The sequence below is a fragment of the Microtus ochrogaster genome, chromosome 1 (genome assembly GCF_000317375.1).
Source record: "Microtus ochrogaster isolate Prairie Vole_2 chromosome 1, MicOch1.0, whole genome shotgun sequence".
NCBI classification, from domain to species: Eukaryota; Metazoa; Chordata; class Mammalia; order Rodentia; family Cricetidae; genus Microtus; species Microtus ochrogaster.
Window position 1 is genome coordinate 10,408,718 of NC_022009.1, and position 18,154 is coordinate 10,426,871.

The 18,154-nt window shown below is 40.4% G+C and overlaps 1 protein-coding gene across 2 annotated transcripts in view; it reads right to left on the reverse strand.

Annotated features, from left to right (window-relative positions):
• Actr10 (actin related protein 10 homolog) overlaps positions 1–17,916 on the reverse strand; it is a 27,190-nt gene extending 9,274 nt beyond the window's left edge. The window contains exons 1-10 of one of the 2 annotated variants that reach the window (XM_026779350.1): positions 17,773–17,916; positions 15,920–15,992; positions 15,540–15,622; positions 14,824–14,932; positions 10,629–10,736; positions 8,939–9,006; positions 6,955–7,055; positions 2,418–2,453; positions 513–592; positions 361–434 (exon numbers count right to left, since the gene is read on the reverse strand). In XM_026779350.1, the coding sequence (XP_026635151.1) occupies positions 361–434; positions 513–592; positions 2,418–2,453; positions 6,955–7,055; positions 8,939–9,006; positions 10,629–10,736; positions 14,824–14,932; positions 15,540–15,622; positions 15,920–15,992; positions 17,773–17,849 (809 nt within the window). In that variant the 5' untranslated portion in view covers positions 17,850–17,916. The remainder of the gene's footprint in view (positions 1–360; positions 435–512; positions 593–2,417; positions 2,454–6,954; positions 7,056–8,938; positions 9,007–10,628; positions 10,737–14,823; positions 14,933–15,539; positions 15,623–15,919; positions 15,993–17,772) is intronic. The other variant, XM_005343192.3, reaches the window with a different exon arrangement.
• Positions 17,917–18,154: the final 238 nt, after the last annotated feature.

Genomic DNA, 18,154 nt, shown 5'->3' on the forward strand with positions numbered 1-18,154 from the left:
GTTTCTCTGTGGCTTTGGAGCCTGTTCTGGAACTAGCTCTGTAGACCAGGCTGGTCTCGAACTCACAGAGATCCGCCTGCCTCTGCCTCCCGAGTACTGGGATTAAAGGTGTGTGCCACCATCGCCCGGTTCTTCTGCTTTTCAAAACACTGTTAGTTTCATTAAAATAATTCTGAATTATTCTGAGAAACAGGAAAGATCATTTTTAAAACCTTAAAAAGCTAAATAGTTGCAAAAAAATGAAGCATCATGAGGAACATCTTACCATTAACCTAGCAATACTCACCTGATGGCTTACACAAATATTGTTCAGAGTCAAAATTTAACACATTGTTTGGCTCACACTAATCACTGTCTAACCTGATTGATCCCAGCACATGTAGAATCTTCTCTCCATCCAATGGGTAGTCAACATTTGGGGGTGGAGAGGGACGCTGAAATGTTAGAAAAAAAAGTGTAATTATAAGCAAACACATAAGTAGCTTTCAGAAAGATGTAATTTCTAAGCTTACCTCAGTGTTCCCATCAATATTAAACTTTGCTGCTTGGATTTGTAGTCCGCGCTTCAGATCACTTACAAAGCACGTGCGCACTGGAGAAAGGAGGAAATGGAGCCTTTGTACTGCTTGTTGTTAAACGAATAGGGGGCTTATACCTTAGAACAATTCTATTCACATGAACATACAATTAAGTATTTGTCTTCTGTAAAACCACATTATTTCATTGCTTTATTTACTTAGTTATTTATTTTTTGGTTTTTCAAGACAGGGTTTCTCTGTGGTTTTGGAGCCTGTTCTGGAACTAGCTCTTGTAGACCAGGCTGGTCTCGAACTCACAGAGATCCGCCTGCCTCTGCCTCCCGAGTACTGGGATTAAAGGCGTGCGCCACCACCGCCCGGCTTATTTATTTTATTTTAAAGATTTATTTATTTATTTCTTATGTATACAATATTCTGCCTCCATGTATGCCCACACGCCAGAAGAGGGTGCCAGATCTCATTACAGATGGTTGTGAGCCACCATGTGGTTGCTGGGAATTGAACTCAGAATCTCTTAACCACAGCTGAGGTTTTACTAGAGATATTTCAATACAGGTTTAAGCATGAAGTTTAAGAGAAAAACAAGAGGGGTCAGGGAGATAGAGAGGATGCGGGAGGCAGAGAATTAGAGAAGCCCAGGAAGAAAGACAGACACACCCAAGAGCAGGACACAGGGTTCTTTCTCTAAGGGAGTGTTGCCTACAAAGCTACCTTCTAAAAATACCTTTGCAGAAGCTGTCCTGCCATTTATTACCGCCCTTGGAGAAGGTAAAAATACAATAAACTGCACCAGCAGGAAAGATAGCTCTCCCAATTCAACAGCTGTGTGCTCAGGTTTGCTAGTTTCAGTTTTCTCTTTTGTTCCTTTAAAAAAAATCTTAGTGAACACTCGGGAGGCAGAGGCAGGCAGATCTCTGTGAGTTCGAGGCCAGCCTGGTCTAGAAGAGCTAGTTCCAGGACAGGAACCAAAAAGCTAAGGAGAAACCCTATCTCGGGGGGGGGGGGGATCTTAGTGAAGACACAAAACTGCACTTGGTTCTCAGCTTGGGATTCTTCAGAGACTATTTCCTTCATGGACACCCAGCAGCACTTCCTACCTGCTACTCTATCCATTTCTGCATTTTGAACACTAAAGAATTTTTTTCTGCAAATACCTTTAATAAGGCCCTTCGACACTGGAGTAAAACTTACAATCTGAGGAAAAGTGGGGCTGAATGAAAGAAATCTAAAGACCTTAGCCAAATTATTGATAAAACATTGCAAACACACAACTATGTAATGTGTTTACTAGTCATTTGAAGATAGATTCTGCTAGGGGCTGGAGACAATGACTCAGCAGTCAACAGCACTTGCTCTTCCAGAGAACCAGGGTCAGTTCATTACTATCCTAGCTCCACTTCCAGGGAATCTGATGCCTTCTGACCCCACAGGCAACAAGTACTCATGTGGTACATGCATACATGCAGGTAAAACATTCAGATAACTAAAATAAATAAATCTTTAAAAAAAAAAAGATAAATTCCTATTGTTGAACATTATTCAGCAACATGGCTGTTTTTTGTTTGTTTTGTTTTGTTTGTCTAGACAGGGTCTCATTAGATATAGCCCTAGCTGGTGTGGAACTTGCTATGTATGTCTGTATTTGTCCCAGGTGCTGAGATTTTGGGCACATGCCACATCTATTTCATTTTAAATATATTTTCTAACCTGTATTTTTAGAAACCCGTGCCCTTCAAACTAACACTAAAGAATGAAAAGGTCAAAAATGGGAACGTCAGGTCAGAAAGATAGATGGCTCAGGTTAGGGCACTTCCTGTCAAGCCTGACAACCTGAGCTCATGCCAAGGATCCACACATTGATAGAAAAACTCTGCTTACCTTTAATATCCTCTAAGACACTTTCTGGAACTGAACCTGAAAAGAATTTTATTAAGAATTAAAGAACTTAAATACTTTTTTTTTTTAAAATCGTATTAAATTCTATCCATTTCCCTATTTTTCATTTAAGTAAAATGGAAAAATAAATAATCATTTTAAAAGACTAACACCAAAAGCAACTTTGCTCTTAGGGAGGAAGTCTCATCACTCCACGTGCAGACAGCAGAGAGGCAGACCATGAGTGTAACAGGGCGATGGAGCCATGAGCTTGTGCATCTCACAACAGGGTCAGCGGGGCTCAGCAGCACAGGGCACACACGAGATCCATGAGACTGTGGGGCCAACACCAGCACTCCAAAGATACTTATATAGCAGAAAAGACTAAGGAAATCTTTTCCATCATAAGAAAAGTATAGGGCAAGCAGATGAGTAGTTATCACAATCTTACAAAAAAGTTAAGTTCTAAGTCTACATCTTTCATATGGCAAGAGCTGCAGCAACATTACAAACCAGCACATATGCGGGGAGGATAGCATGTGCCATGGCACACATGTGGCTGTGAGAAGACAACTTGTAGGAGTCATTTTTTTCCTTTTACCATGAAGGTTCCCTGATGGAGGAAGGTCATTGGCTAATAAACTGCCTTGGCCCATCTGATAGGGCAGAATTTAGATAGGTGGAGTAAACAGAACAGAATGCTGGGAGGAAGAGGAAGTGAGCTCAAAAATCAAATCATGCAGCTCCTCTCAGAAGCAGACACGATGAAGCTCTGACCCAGACCCAGGATGGACGTAGGCTAGAATCTTCCTGGTAAGCGCACCTCGGTGCTACACACATTAATAGAAATGGGCCAGGCAGTGTTTATTTATTTATTTATTTTTGGTTTTAAGAGACAGGGTTTCTCTGTGGTTTTGGAGCCTGTCCTGGAACTAGCTCTTGTAGACCAGGCTGGTCTCGAACTCACAGAGATCCGCCTGCCTCTGCCTCCCAAGTGCTGGGATTAAAGGCGTGCGCCACCACCGCCCGGCACAGGCAGTGTTTAAATGAATATAGTTTGTGTGTCGTTATTTTGGGGCATAAGCTAGCCAGGCGGCCGGGAGCTGGGTGGCAGGAACACAGCCCGCAGCTCCCTTCAACAGTTCCCAAAAGTAAATTCAAGTCAGCAAGTGCTTTTATCCCAAGCTATCTTGCTGTTAACCGACCCCAGCACATATTTTTAAAAAGAAGTACATACCATCTTTTAATCTTTACTTCCAAGTAAAGGGTACATTTGGTTATTTTTTCCTTGGCATACGTTAACTGTACATAATGATGGGATTCATAAGGAAGTCTATCTCCACACATGAATATAACAGTTGAATCACACTACTCCCCTAGCACCCTCTGCTCTTTCCCAATCCCTTCTAAAGAGGGCATTTAAAAAGAAGAGGAAAAGGCTAGGCAAGGTGGCTTGGGAAGCTAAGGCAGGAGGACTGTTGCAAGTTCAAGGCCAGCCTGGGTTACATACTAAGACTATATACCAAGATTTAGTCTCAGAAACAAGCAAGTAAAACACATACACAAAAAGTTCAGAAGTAACCTTTGGGATTTGCTACAGATTATTTGTCAGATTTCTGAGGCAGAAACAGAAATACCATTTTCTAACCTAAATTTAAAATCTTCTAAACCAGCCACGTGTAGTGTCTCACACCTTTAATCCTAGCACTTAAGAGACATAGGTAGTCAGATCGATATTAAGTAGAAGGGCAGCCTGCTCTGCACAGTGAGCTCCAGGCTAGTCAAGGCTACATAGTAAGACCCTATCTCAAAATAATATATAATAAAATAATGTTTTCTAAACCAATTCTCAAAAATATTTTGATTGGTATCTAAAAACAAAGGAGCTTTTGATAAAGAAATGGATCATGATAAATGAGCAAGTATAACACTAATTCCTACATCTTGTCTTGGGTAAAATATAATTAATCTAAACCCACAATCTCAAAGTATTAACCCATAACTTTAAAAGTGGCATATTTAATCACACTGTCCTTGGAAAAGAGTAAAACATGTATTAAGTATGACTTCAGTGGGCTGGCGAGAGAGAGCTCAGCTGCTAAAGGCTACAGCTCACAATCAAAACTTCAAGTATGGCTGTAGAGGCCAGGGTATAACTCAGTGATAGAACCCCAAGACAATGCATTGGGTTTAACTCCTGCAACCTACACCAACCCACCAAAGTGTAACTTTAGATTTAGAATTTCTTCTAATTATCTTTTTTAGTTTGTTTTTTTGAAACAGGAAGACTCTATAGCTATGGAGCCTGTCCTGAAATATAGCTCCTGTAGAGATCTGTCTACCTCTGCCTCCCGAGTGCTGGGATTAGAGGTGTGTGCCACCACCCTTTTTACTTCTAATTATCTTGTTCTTTTCAATTTCTTACTTTTGTGTTTCATATCATGGTAATTATAGTTTATAAGTTTATAAACATATATATATGTTTATAAATATATATATATATATATATATATATATTAAAGGTATTCAAAATGCTTTTAGTGTTGAAAATTCCTACTTATCCAGGTGTGCCATACATCTATCTGTACCCCAGCACACAGGCATTAGTGGCTGGAGCAGGGGAGTGAAGAACAACTTTAGCCCGATGGTGAATTTACAACTTAGACTACATGAGGCCTCACCTCAAAGAAAAGAACAAGCCAAAAAACTGTTAAAATTTACTTCTCAAGATGGTAAAGAGATTTTGCAAGATTTAATGCTGGGTATAAACAAGCAAGAAAGAAGGAACTGTATTGTAAGAATCAACAACCCGAGAATAAAGGCTGACGCCATGGCATTTTACAGCTCAGCCCTCTTTCTAGGACTATTCAAAACTTCCAACCAATGGTGGGGAAGAAGCAGTTTTCTGTTGGTCATTGTAAAGAAGGAGTGAAAAGGGGTTTAACTTGATTAGATTTATAAGCTACTCTAAAAAGAGGAGATAATCTTGGCAAATAACTGTTTACACTTTCCAAGTAAAGAATGGAAATGACAGCCATTCACTGGCTCTGTAAAATTCCACTTAATTTCAGTCATTTTAGTAGAACAAAAAACAACATGTTTGGTATATAATTTTCTATTACATACTTTCCAAATCAGGGCACTTAAATTCTCATTTCTGGGGACAGAGTCTTGCTATGTGACCCAGGTTAGCCCTAATCTACCTGGTTTCCAGAGTGCTGAAATTATCATTCTTTTAAAAGTAGGTTCTAAATACTAAATGAAAGATAATAACCTGAAATTCATTTGAGGATCTCCAGTATACCAGAGATTTTCATCTAAGGAATTCATCTAAGGAATTCAGGGAGAATGCTTTCGACTGGTTTACATCTCTGGTTGTCCTCTGTGAGTGATTCAGGAAACAATGGCAGTTCTGACGTCTCAATGTCAGAAATGCACTAATGATTAGGATTCTGAGGGGTATGGTATCAGCAGTGGGGTGGGGTGGGGTGGGCGGCAGTTCTCAGGTAAAACGCTAAGATGAAGACAGGGTTGTGCAAACAAGTGCTCTTGGTTGACGGGATGACTAGTAGTGAAGGAGCTAGAGTTAAGCTAGGAGGGAGGATGGAGTGACGTTACCGGAAAATGTGTAGCAGATATGAAACGTGGGTTAATCCACAGGCACCAAAAAACTTCTTCCCAGTCTAGGGAAAGTTATCTCTGACAACAGTATGAAGTAAGTCAAACCTGTGACGCACAGGCCCACAAGCGAACAAGCAGGAGATAGTGAAAGCTAAGTCACAGTGGCTCTGCTTCACCAGAGCAGGCCTGTGCCGTTGGAAAACAAGTGAAATCAGGAAGACTTTCCTGCAGAGGAGCTGGAATGCTAACTCTCCGCTTTCTAGAAGGAGAAATAGAGATGGTGATGTCATTGCTACTTGAACTTGTGTTTTTGAGTCAGGGTTTCTCTGTGCACCCCTGGCTGTCCTGGAAGATGTTATTACATTTTTTTAAAAAATTAAAATATAATTTTATCATTTCCCCTCTTCACTAAGATATTACCTTTAGCTAATAATAATAATTGAAAAATTACAAAAGAAGAGATGCTGTATTTACTTCTGGGAGTACCAGTTCTGAGGCTTAAGATGTGCACAGTTTATATATCTAACAATCTTGTGGAAATCTGAGTGACAAGTTCAGAAAGATCAGACCCAGGCTCCACCTGAGAATAGACAGCATGCTGGGTGACTAGTCAGAAGAGAGGATAGAGACTTTCAAAACAAAACAAAACAAAACACCTAAATCCCTCTTAGAATCACTAATAAAGAAAATAAGTGCAGAATTACAGAAGGAAGAATACCAGAAATAAAGAGAGGGGAGCTCAGGAGGAAAGATGGCTTGAAACATACCGTGAGATCTAGAAAAGATGATTGACACACCGCTGGACCAACTAAGCGCAACAATGACATCAGTGGAGCAAGGTCAAGAGGTGTGGGAACACAAGGCTAGTGAGCAATGGGCAGAGGTTAAAAGACAAGGTAAAAGCACGAAGAGCACAGACCACTCTTAAAAGGCGTGTTACCCATCACTGAGGGAAGGCTCTGTCCTTTAGCAGCGCCAGTGTCAACAGTACATTGTTCCAGCAGTTGAGTTTCCAACTCCCTGAAATTTGAAAAAGTTATTGAAATTAAAATACCGCAACTGGTAATCTTTTCTTATTTAATAACTTCACCTAATAGGTATTTGAATGACCCATTCAAATAATGGTCTTGGGACCTGAACAGAGTTCTCAAAAGAAGGGAAATGACTGAGAAATATCTCAAAAAATGTTCACCATCCCTAACAATCAGAAAATGCAAAGGAAAATAATTTTGAGATTTTGTCTTACTGCAGTCATAATGGCAAAGATCAATGAAAGAACCAATATGAAATGGGGGAAGGGATGCAGAGGAAAGGGAACCCTCTTTCATTGCTGCTGGGATTGCAAATTGTACAGCTACTCTAGAAACCAGTGTGGAGAGTTCTCAAAAAGCTAAAAATAAATCTACCATATGACCAAGCTATACCACTTCTTGGCATACGCCAAAAGGACTTGACATCCTACTCCACAGATACATGCTCAGCCACGTTCGCTGCAGCTCTATTCACAAGCCAGGAAATGGAAATAAACCAGGTATGGTGGCGCAAGTCTTTAATCCCAGCACTTGGGTAGCAGAGGCAGGCGGATCTTTGTGAGTTCAAGGTCAGCCTGGTCTGTGAAGCAAATTCCAGGCGGCCAGGACTGCCACACAGAGAAACCTTGTCTTGGGGGGTGGGGAGGAGGTGGAAACAACTGAAATGTACTTTAACCAACAAATGGATAATGAAAATGTGGCACTTACACACTTTACATAGCATGTAAGTGTTTATGTAAAGAAAATACACTGAGTACTATTCAGCTCTAAAGAAAAATGAAATCATGAACATTGCAGGTAAATGGATGGAACTAGAAAAGATCATATTGAGTGAGATAACCCAGAACTGGAAAAACAATGTAACATGTTGTCTCTCATAGGAGGCTCTTGACTCTAAATCTTTTTTTAAAAAAATATTTATTTATTTATTTATTTATTTATTTATTTATTTATTTATTATGTGTATAATATTCTGTCTGTCTCATAAGGAAACTTCTCTTTGCAAGAGATGAAGACCACTACAGAAAACTACAACCGATCAAAATGTAGAGCTGTGGAGTCAGGACACCCTGCACTCCAGGCTTAGGGAACACTGCAGAAGAGGGGTATCGAGATCACAAAGGGAAAGAGGACCAGGGAGTTTGTAGGGAGAGTCTGTCTCCTAGTAATATCAGAAGCTACATCCATAAGTCAAATATGAGCTGAATAAAGACACTATCGCTGGGCATGCCTAAGAGGACAAAGAAAAGCCCTTAAGGTCACAAACTTATACAAAGAACCATAGGCAACTGAGGAAAGCCGGAGTGGGAGAGGTGGTCGTCCCCAGGGAAGAGCACACCAACTGGCTGTCTAATGCCAAGTGGTCAGCCCTGAAAACATATACACAGGTAACATGATATGGACTCAAAAAGTTGTATTTAGGGATATATATATATATATATATGTACACACACACACACACGTAATAATTAGTGAAAAAAGAGGTCATGACTTTAAAGGAGGGGAAAGTAGATGGATGGGCTTGGAAGGAGGAAGGGGAAGGGTGAAAATTTGTAATTATATTAATAATCTCAAAAAAATCTGATGAAAGAATTCAAAGCTAAAAGAGAATAGAACAAATTAAAAATCAAATTTCAGCCGGCTGATGGTGGTGCACACCTTTAATCCCAGCACTTGGGAGGCAGTGACAGGTGGATCTCTGTGAGTTCGATAGAGTCTAGCCTGATCTACAGAATTTGTTCCAGGACAGGCTCCAAAAAGAAAGCTACAGAGAAACCCTGTCTTGAAAAACAAACAAACAAACAAACAAATAAATCAGATTCCAAGTACTGGCTTTTGTGGCATTGGTAAGAAAACATACAAGAAACTTACTTGTGAAGGGCTTTTCCTCCTAAGGGGAGCGCTCCCCAGCAGTTCAGCACTGGGATGCCTTCATATATCTAGAGTGGAGTCAAGGCCATCACCATCTGAGCAGATACAACACTTCCCTGATACATATATCACCCTCTACCATACTGCTCTAATCAACCTTGGTGGTAAATTCTTACACCTTGTTTTAAAAGGTTACAGAAAAGTTAAGAGCAAGTCTTTTACACAGTGTCCACCAGAAAAAACAGACGTAAATGGGCACATACACACACATAATCACAACTCATTCACTAGGGCAGAGGCATCCAACACGGTAGCCACCAGCAGTATAGGCCTGTTGAATGCTGTTCAGAACTTTACACCTTTAAGAGCCTAAGTTACAAGGCAAACTTACAAAAGTTTAATAAAGAAAAAAAAACACTTGGATTATTTTTATATGATTACACAGAGAAATATTTTCAATATACTGTAATATAAAGTATGCTATTAACCTTACTACTGTAATTTATATGAATTTCTTAGACATATTTAATTCTGTATGTGACCCACCTGTATTTCTACTAGCTGAACCGAGAGAAAGTGCTCAGGACCTACTCCACATTATTACCCTACTTCATATACCGTTTAGGTTAACATTCCATAAGTACAATACTTATAAAAAGGAGAAAGAGTATTGATGAGAATGTCAGTTTGGGACACAAACCCAGGTTTAAAGCCTAGTCACATGCTTATATAAACTTGCCTAACTTTTCATTTTCTCACTTAGATGAAAAGAACAGTACTTGTGTGGCAGGATTATTTTGAGAATTAAACACAAAGTACTTCATAGTTGAGAAGCTACTGCCTAGCTTAGTTCTTCAGGAGTAAATGATTATTTCCCTCCTGTAAACATTTCTTCTCAGATAAACCTAGCTCTTAAAACTGCTAGACTTATGTTCATGTACTTCAACTACACTTTCAACGCAGCAACATTCACTGTGACAAGTCATAATGCTATCTATATTTTAAGTGTTTCTATCGAAAGGAATAAACTAGTAGTAATACTCTGACTGCCTGAATTATTAGCTGTCCCTCACGGGATGAGATAAACTACACGTCAGGTCCTACATTAAAAGACCTTTCCCTGAGATGAAACAGCAGCAGGATTTTACAGATAAGGAAACTGAGGCCAAGAGTGTAATCTACTTGAGTGGTATCCCGTAAGGAAGAAGCACTGCCTAGATGTGTCCTTACCTGCCCAGCTCATAAACCCAATGGTATACTATTCTGACAGCTTCCACAGACAGGAAAAAATGATCTTTTTCTCTATAATGAAGGCCAATTTCATTCTACCATCTAAAATTCTTTTCTTAGTTTTACTTTCTCATTTTAATTTGTCCAATTATTCTTTATATGACTTCCTTTCTTAGAATTTAATTATCCTCATTAACTTATAATTCATCTTAAAAACTGAACATAATATTGACCAGACCTGCTTCTGGAGCATAAACTAGGTAGGACTGAATTATAATGATAACTTCTATATAAAGTCGAATTTTTATATATACGAACTTTACCACATGATAACTCATATTGTATACAGTAATCCAAAATAGTTTAATAACAAAAATTATTTTTATAAGCCCAATTACTTTAGTTAAAATGAGTAAAAAAAATAAAAACCCTTAACATGGGACAATTGATAAAAAGATACAGGCAACACCAGGCTTTCCCTGTATCCACAATCCAGGACCATGGCAGAATTAATCCCAAGTGTCAGGAGAGCCATCAGATGACTTGGAGCAAGTAAGACAGACGGAACCTGGAAAACAACAGCACGGCAGTGAGACCAGGGCATAAGCAGTGTTTAAGGACGTCACAGGCACACGCCATTGATGTACATTTGTTCAAGCAATTATCGGTGTTAAATGAAGAAATAGTTTTCTGATTAAGATGAATTTACTTAATAATCAAAGTATATCGCAATAAACAGAAGTAACTAGGTTAAATAAACAGAATTTAACTGGGATGTTTCATTCCCAAATGACAATTCTGAAGCATTTTTAATCAACACTACTTTTGAAATAAAATACTGAAAGAGATAAAAGCCCAGAAAACGTACATTCAGAGGAAGATGATACTAAGGAATACATGCCTTTGCCATCCATATAAAAATACTGGAAAGAGCTTCCCCACCTCTCCGCCTGCCTCCCTCCCTTCTACCTTCCATTTGGGGAGCAGGATGAGACAGCCAGGCTGTCCTCACTCAAGGGTTGGGATCACAGGCATGCACTCTTATGTCCAGCTTTAGGAAACAATTCTTTCCACTTACTTATTTAAGACAAGAGTCTCATGTAGCTCAGGCTGTCTTTTTTTCCCCCTTTAAAATTTATTCTGCGAGTGTGTGGGCATGAGTATGTGTGCACGTGTGTACAGCACACATGTGGAAGTCAGAGGATAACTTGTGGGAATTCTCTCCCTCCCATATAGATCCTGGGGATTGAATAAACTCCTGTTGTTAGGCTGACTGGCAAGCACCTTACCCCTAATGCATCAACAGCCCTCCCAGGGTCTTGAACTTCGTATATAGTTGAGGATAATCTTAAACTGCTGATCCTCCTGCACCAACCTATCATGTGCTGAGATTATAGGAATGTATTACCACACCCTACTAGGCAAATAATGATTATCATTCTCTGCAAAGTTTGCATTATGAACTATTAAAAACACCCGGGGCTCGCAAGATGGTTCAGCAGGTATAATCACTTGGGGCACAAGCCTGGAAATTAGAGTTTGATCCCTGGAACCCATGTAAAAGTAGAATTGACTCCAAAATTGATCTCTGAACTCTACACTGAAACCGAGGCACAGTCATCCATCATCACGTGTATATACACAGTAATAATAAAAACTCTTTAAAAATTTAAAATCAGCCCAGTGGTGGTGGCATATGCCTCTAATCCCAGCACTCAGGAGGCAGAGGCAGGCAGATCTCCGTGAGTTCGAGGCCAGCCTAGTCTACAGAGCAAGTTCCAGGACAGCCAAGGCCACACAGAAAAACCCTGTCTCTAAATAAATTTTAAAAATTTTGAAATCTCACCATAACTTAGCAGTATAAATTGAGAAGCAAAACTATAAACTAAAATATTTAACTACTAGTAATTTCTTTTCCCAGTGAGAATTTGCTAGATTTGGTGATAGCACAGATACAGATACTTGATCAAAACACGACAGTCTTTTATAATAAATGATAGATAAAATAATAGTTGTATTTTTTTTTTTGAGACAGGGTTTTTCTGTGTAACAGTTCTAGCTGTCCTGAAACTCACTTTGTAGACCAGGCTGGTCTCGAACTCACAGAGATCCACCTGCTTCTGATGGGATTAAAGGCGTGTGCTACCATCGCCTGGCTCTTTATTTCATTTTCCATCCATCCATCCATCCATCCATCCATCCATCCATCCATCCATCCATCCATCCATATCTATTGGTTTTTTGAGACAGGGTTTCTCTGTAGTTTTGGAGCCTGTCCTGGAACTGTCTCTGTAAACTAGTCTGACCTCGAACTCACAGATATCTGCCTGCCTCTGCCTCCTAGTGTTGGGATTAAAGGCATGCGCTACCACTGCCTGGCTTATTTCATTTTTTCAAAACAATTTTACATGCATTAGTGTTTTGCCTGATGTATGTCTGTGTGAGGATGCTAGAATCCCCGGAACTGGAGTTATAGACAGTTTGAACTGCCATGTGGGTGCTGGGAATTAAACCCGGGTCTTCTGGAAGAACAGTCAAAACCCTTAACCACTGAGCCATCTCTCTACTCCCCAGATTATTACTTTTAATTTCTTTTTACTTAAATAGAGAAGGTATTCTGTTATATACAATACAAGATAAGAATACCAATGTAAGGGCTGGAAAGATGGCTCAGAGGTTAAGAGCATTGACTGTTCTTCCAGAGGTCCTTAGTTCAATTCCCAGCAATCACATGGTAACTCCCAACCATCTATAATGAGATCTGGTTCCCTCTTCTACCCTACAGGAAATACATGTAAGCAGAACACTATATACATAATAAATAAGTAAAAAAAAAAAAAAAGAATACAAATGTAAACCCAACTTAAATCCTTCAGTATAAATGCAGACTTTCCCCTCAGCTAGAGCTGATCTGCCGTACTGTCCTGCTGTCTTCTCACTGCAGCAAACTCCTGAGTTTGCTCAGGAAGGGCAGTGCCAGAGAACTTGTTTCTTCAGATTTGTCTTACCAAAATGACTGACAATCAATCATCTTTGCCAAGGTGTTTTTAAGTAGTAAGTACATTTTGATTCTGGGAAAACATATACAAATATTTACATGTAATTAACTTTTCTCTGAGACAGGGCCTCAAATTCACTATGTACAAAAGGTGACCATTACTCTTTTGCCTCTACTTCCCAAATACTGGGGTTTCAGGCAACCATCACTGCCCAGCTTACTTCTAATTTCTAATATACTCTATTCATTTTAAATAATCTTCCATTCCCTCTTTGAAAAGGACTTTAATTTCAAGATAGAGATTTTTAAAAATTAAGAAGATTCTAGCTCACTATGAAATGTAATAAACTTACAGCATATTCCTGTTCTCATAAAATGAAGATTACAAGTAATGTTACTAAAATTAAAGATAACCCCCATTCCTGGGACCTCCCACTTCATGAGATACAATGTGGACTTGGTTTAAACATTTTGCTAAAATGTAGTATGTAAGATTTATCTATTTTCTGAACAGTGTACATGCCAGGCAAATGCCCTAGCACTGAGTTATCCTCCTGCCTTCTTTCTACTTAAAAACAATTTATTAATTTCATTTAAAAATAGGTATCTCAAGGAGTTTGGGAGGTGTCTCCTCATGAAAGTGGTTGTTGTGCGAGCAAGAGGACTTGAGCTCAGATCACCCCAGCAGCCATACAAATAAAGCCGGGTGCAGTAGGACAGCCTGTGATGCCAATGCTGAGATAGAGCAGGGACTTCATGGCAGCCAGGCTGACTGACTCCATCAGAGATCCTGTCTTGAAAAGGGCTAAGACATGGCTCAGTAGGAGTACCTACTTTGCATGCATGAAGTCATGAGTTCAGTCTCCAGCACTGCACAAAAACAGACGTGAGGCCCATATGTAATCCTAGCACCTGAAGGTAAAGGCATGTGCTGGCTAATTTCACGTCAACATGACACAGGCTATTGTCATCTGGGAAAGGGGAAGCCCAGCCTCTATAAGATCAGGCTGTAGGCAAGTCTGTGGAGCAATTTTTTAAATTCATGCTTGATACAGGGAGATGCGGGGGCACGGATTCAGTTCACTGTGAACTGGTGGTCCTGGGTTCTATAAGAAAGTAGGCTGAGCAAGCCAGTAAGTAGCATGCTTCCATGGCTTCTGAATCAGCTCCTGCCTCCAGGTTCCTGCTCTGACTTCCCTCAGTGATAGACTGTAACCTAGAAGTGTAAGAGAAATAAACCCTTTCCTCCCCAAAGTTGCTCTTGGTCATGGTGTTTCATCACAGCAATAGAAACCCTATTGCTTGGTAGCAGGTCTGTGGCGTGTTGCTGTGATGAACTGGAAGGATGTTGGAACTTGGAGCTAAAAAAGCCACTGTGTGTTGAGAGCGCAAATGGATTGTTCTATAGGTTCTTAGAAGACTGTTGAAAGCAGGTCAAGGCAGGAGGATCAGAAGTTCAAGGTCATCCTCAGCTATGTAGCAAGTCTGAGGTCAACCTGGACTTTCTAAGACTTCAAAAATGTCAAAAATAAATGAAAAAATAAGATATATAAATGATTAAGGAAAACACTGGACCTTTGGCCTCTATGAATACTCACATACACATGTGCACACAAACACGCACACATACATACACATTAAAAATAAAAATAGGTACCTCAAAATACTTGAAAAGAACACGAGTAAGTGTCTCTCTGAAGTGGGAAGGACATAATACCGACTCGATAACCACAACCCGACGGTCTCTGGGATTCACCAACAGATGCCTGAAAAAAATGATAGTGTTGTTTTTAAAAGGAAATAAAGTTCTGTACTTTTTTGGTAAGTAACATAATTTAAGAATAAACTGTACTACCATATCTTAAGATGTTTTATGACAAAAAGACATCTTCATTTTATTACTTCAGAAAGATGATGATTCTGCGTTCTTAGGGTATATCAAGCACTGTACAGGGACTACAGCCATTATCATCACCACCATTAGCCATTAAACAGGTATTTTCTTTTGTAGATTTGCAAAAGTGGGCTCACCAAACTCCAGTTGCTACAGACATCAACTTGAAAACTACAAAAGTCTAATAAATTTATTTCCCAGAAGTACAAGAAATGATCTGTATTATTTCTAGAAATACACACCCATGGCTATTCTTTGATGTGTTGTCTTCACTTCTCTGAATCACAGCAGGCACCCCCACCCCCACTGGTGCTCAGGACAGAAGGCAGAACTTGGAGCATGCTAATAATCAAGTGCTCTACCACTGGGCAAAAAGCCTCAGTCCTGATAATGACGGCATTATTAGGGGGGGAAAAACTATCTAAGTGCTGAAGTTAGGGGAAAAAAAAAATCAACCCTAAAATAAAGTTTCAACTTACCTGAAATACAGTATGTGGATGAATTCCTTTAAGTAGGAATATAATTCTTCTGTATTGATATTATACTGAACAACTTTGATTGGCTGTAAAAAATTAAAATTATTTCTTTTACTAACAAAATAATCTTGTGCTTTTTTTCTAAATTGCACATATTATTAGTATTTATGTGTGCATGGGGGCGCATAGACACGTGCAGGGCGTGCATGCATGGTGTCACAGAACTTGTGTGGAGGTCAGGTGACAAGTTGATGGAACTGGGTCTTTCTATCTTTCCATGGTTCTGGAGTTCCCTCAGGTGCCAGGCTTGCTCTACCTGCACTTTTATCCACTGAACAATCTTGCCAGCCCATAGTTTTCTGATTTGTTTAAAAAAGAAATACCTTAGACATGCCAGCTCTTTTTATCACACTAGGAATTATACATCGTGGACCAGTTTCTCCCGCAAATCCACACCTGCAAGGAAATGGAAAATTAAACGCTCTGTTTATTACATTCTTTCTAAATATGTGCCAGAGAAACAATGGCCACAAAACATCTGGAAATACCTCTGCTGCACTTAAAGGGTCAAAGAAAAAAATCTAAAAAGATAATAACATCTATTGATAATTTTATACCATGTTAAAGGAAGAAACAAAGTATATCAAATTTGTTATACTGAAATAAGCCAGTATCTCATTTCATTCTCCCCACTTCTTAGTTCTATTAAATTTTAGACAAGACATTTATTTGTCTAAACTGGATACAACTATGGGACTTCCTTCAACAGTCAGGCATCACTCAATGAGAGTGCCAGATTTCTCTTGTGTTAGTAAAACAAATTTTGTTTAAAAAAATTATTACAATGAAAATTTACCCTTAAGTCACACCTTTTGTTCTCCTGGGTATTTTTTGATTCTGTTCTCTCGTGCCCAGATCTCTTTTCTTTTTTTTTTTTTTTACTCCTGGCTGTCCTGGAACTTGGAGCTCTGCCTGCCTCTAAAGGCATGAGCCAGCACCGCCTGGCTTTTCGCTCCATTCTCATCCCCATGGTATTTACATTCAGTGCTCCTCAAAGTCCTCCATCCCTGACATCGTTTTAAGTTATGTGTTTTAGATTATAGCCCTATATAGTAATTTATTTCTTCAATGTATAGCCAAAATAATTATTTTTGGGTAGTAATCTCTAATTATTTAGCACATTAATGTTTTTAAAAAAATCAAATAATATGAAAGGGTCTTGCAAAGAATGAGAAAAAAATCAACAACTATGTTTAACCCAACTCTATAGCTCCTAAGGACCAATTTTTAAGTATGTTCCTGTGGCCATTTACTTAGTAGTTACTTAATATCTACTGCTTACAGATGTGTAAAAAAATTCAAACATTTCTTTCATAAATCACTTCATATATATTTGTGTGTATATATGATGTAATTCTGACAGTTTTCTTTTCTGCCTATGTATTTCTGCCTAGGTACGTTATGTATTTCTTATATAACATCACCTCATATATACATATATGCGATATAATTCTGCATTTCCTCTTGAGTCCAATACGACTCTTAGACGGATAGTCCAAAGACCTCAAACATTCTAACAGCCCGATGACAATGTCCAAACGTTCTAAGGGTTGTGTATTTGTGCCTCTCATTTCTGCCTTTGAAAGAAACTTCTGCATCTTTGAGGACCACTATTCTAGAATTTACAAAATGCTTTTTTTTTTTAAGTGCAAGATGTGTTCTAAGTGTTCAGGGTAACCTAAAGAACTTCCAGTCTTATCTATATGGTTTCACATCTTCATGTGCCTCGTCTTTCTAGCTGCGTTTCCTACAGTCTTGGGGAACAATCTATTTCCAGAACCAACAGGGCTCCATTAAATGTTTTATGACGGAAAGAGTCAGCAAGCCTTACGATTCGATCGCTGCTTGCCTATCTGACCCAGCCAGAGCTGGGCTGACTTCTGGGTCAGCGCTGTCCAACCTGCAGGGATCGCCCCTGACCACCATAGGCGGGGACAAGGCAGTTCCCGAAGCTTCCTGGGCCTCTCAGGTAGTCGAGCCCCTACTCAGCCCACCGGACCCACGAGTCCTCCTAGACAACACAATCCCGCGGAGGACTGGGCTTTGCCTCGGGGCTATGAGGGAGGACGTCTGCGGGAACGCTGGGGGACGGTCCCGGCGGCCCACGGGCCTAGGACAGCTGCCGGGCCGTGACCACCGCCCTTCCCGGGGCCCGCAGCCGCCCACGGCCACTCACTTGGTGAAGGCTTCTCCCAGGTCGATGACGACCGCCGTCTTCTCGCCGCCGCTCCCGAGGCCCTCGTAGAGAGGCATCGCGGAGACACCGGCGGAGACACCGACGGAGACGAGAGGCAGTCAGCTGGCGCGGGGGCGGGGCGGGGTCCTCGCGAGGCTGAGGACCCGAGCTGGCCAAGGAGAAGCCTGACGCTCCCGGTTGGAGGTCCGGGGGGAGGGCGCGGACGCCGAGGCGGTCAGGCGCGCCGGAGACCTCAGGGGGCGGAGCCTCTTAGGTCCTCCCGGCCAGCCGCCTGGGGCGCCTGCGCGGCCGGCTAGACGCTTTCCCAGCCAGGGACTGGAGGCGGGCACTCAGAATCCTGCCGCATTTCTCTTAGTTCTGT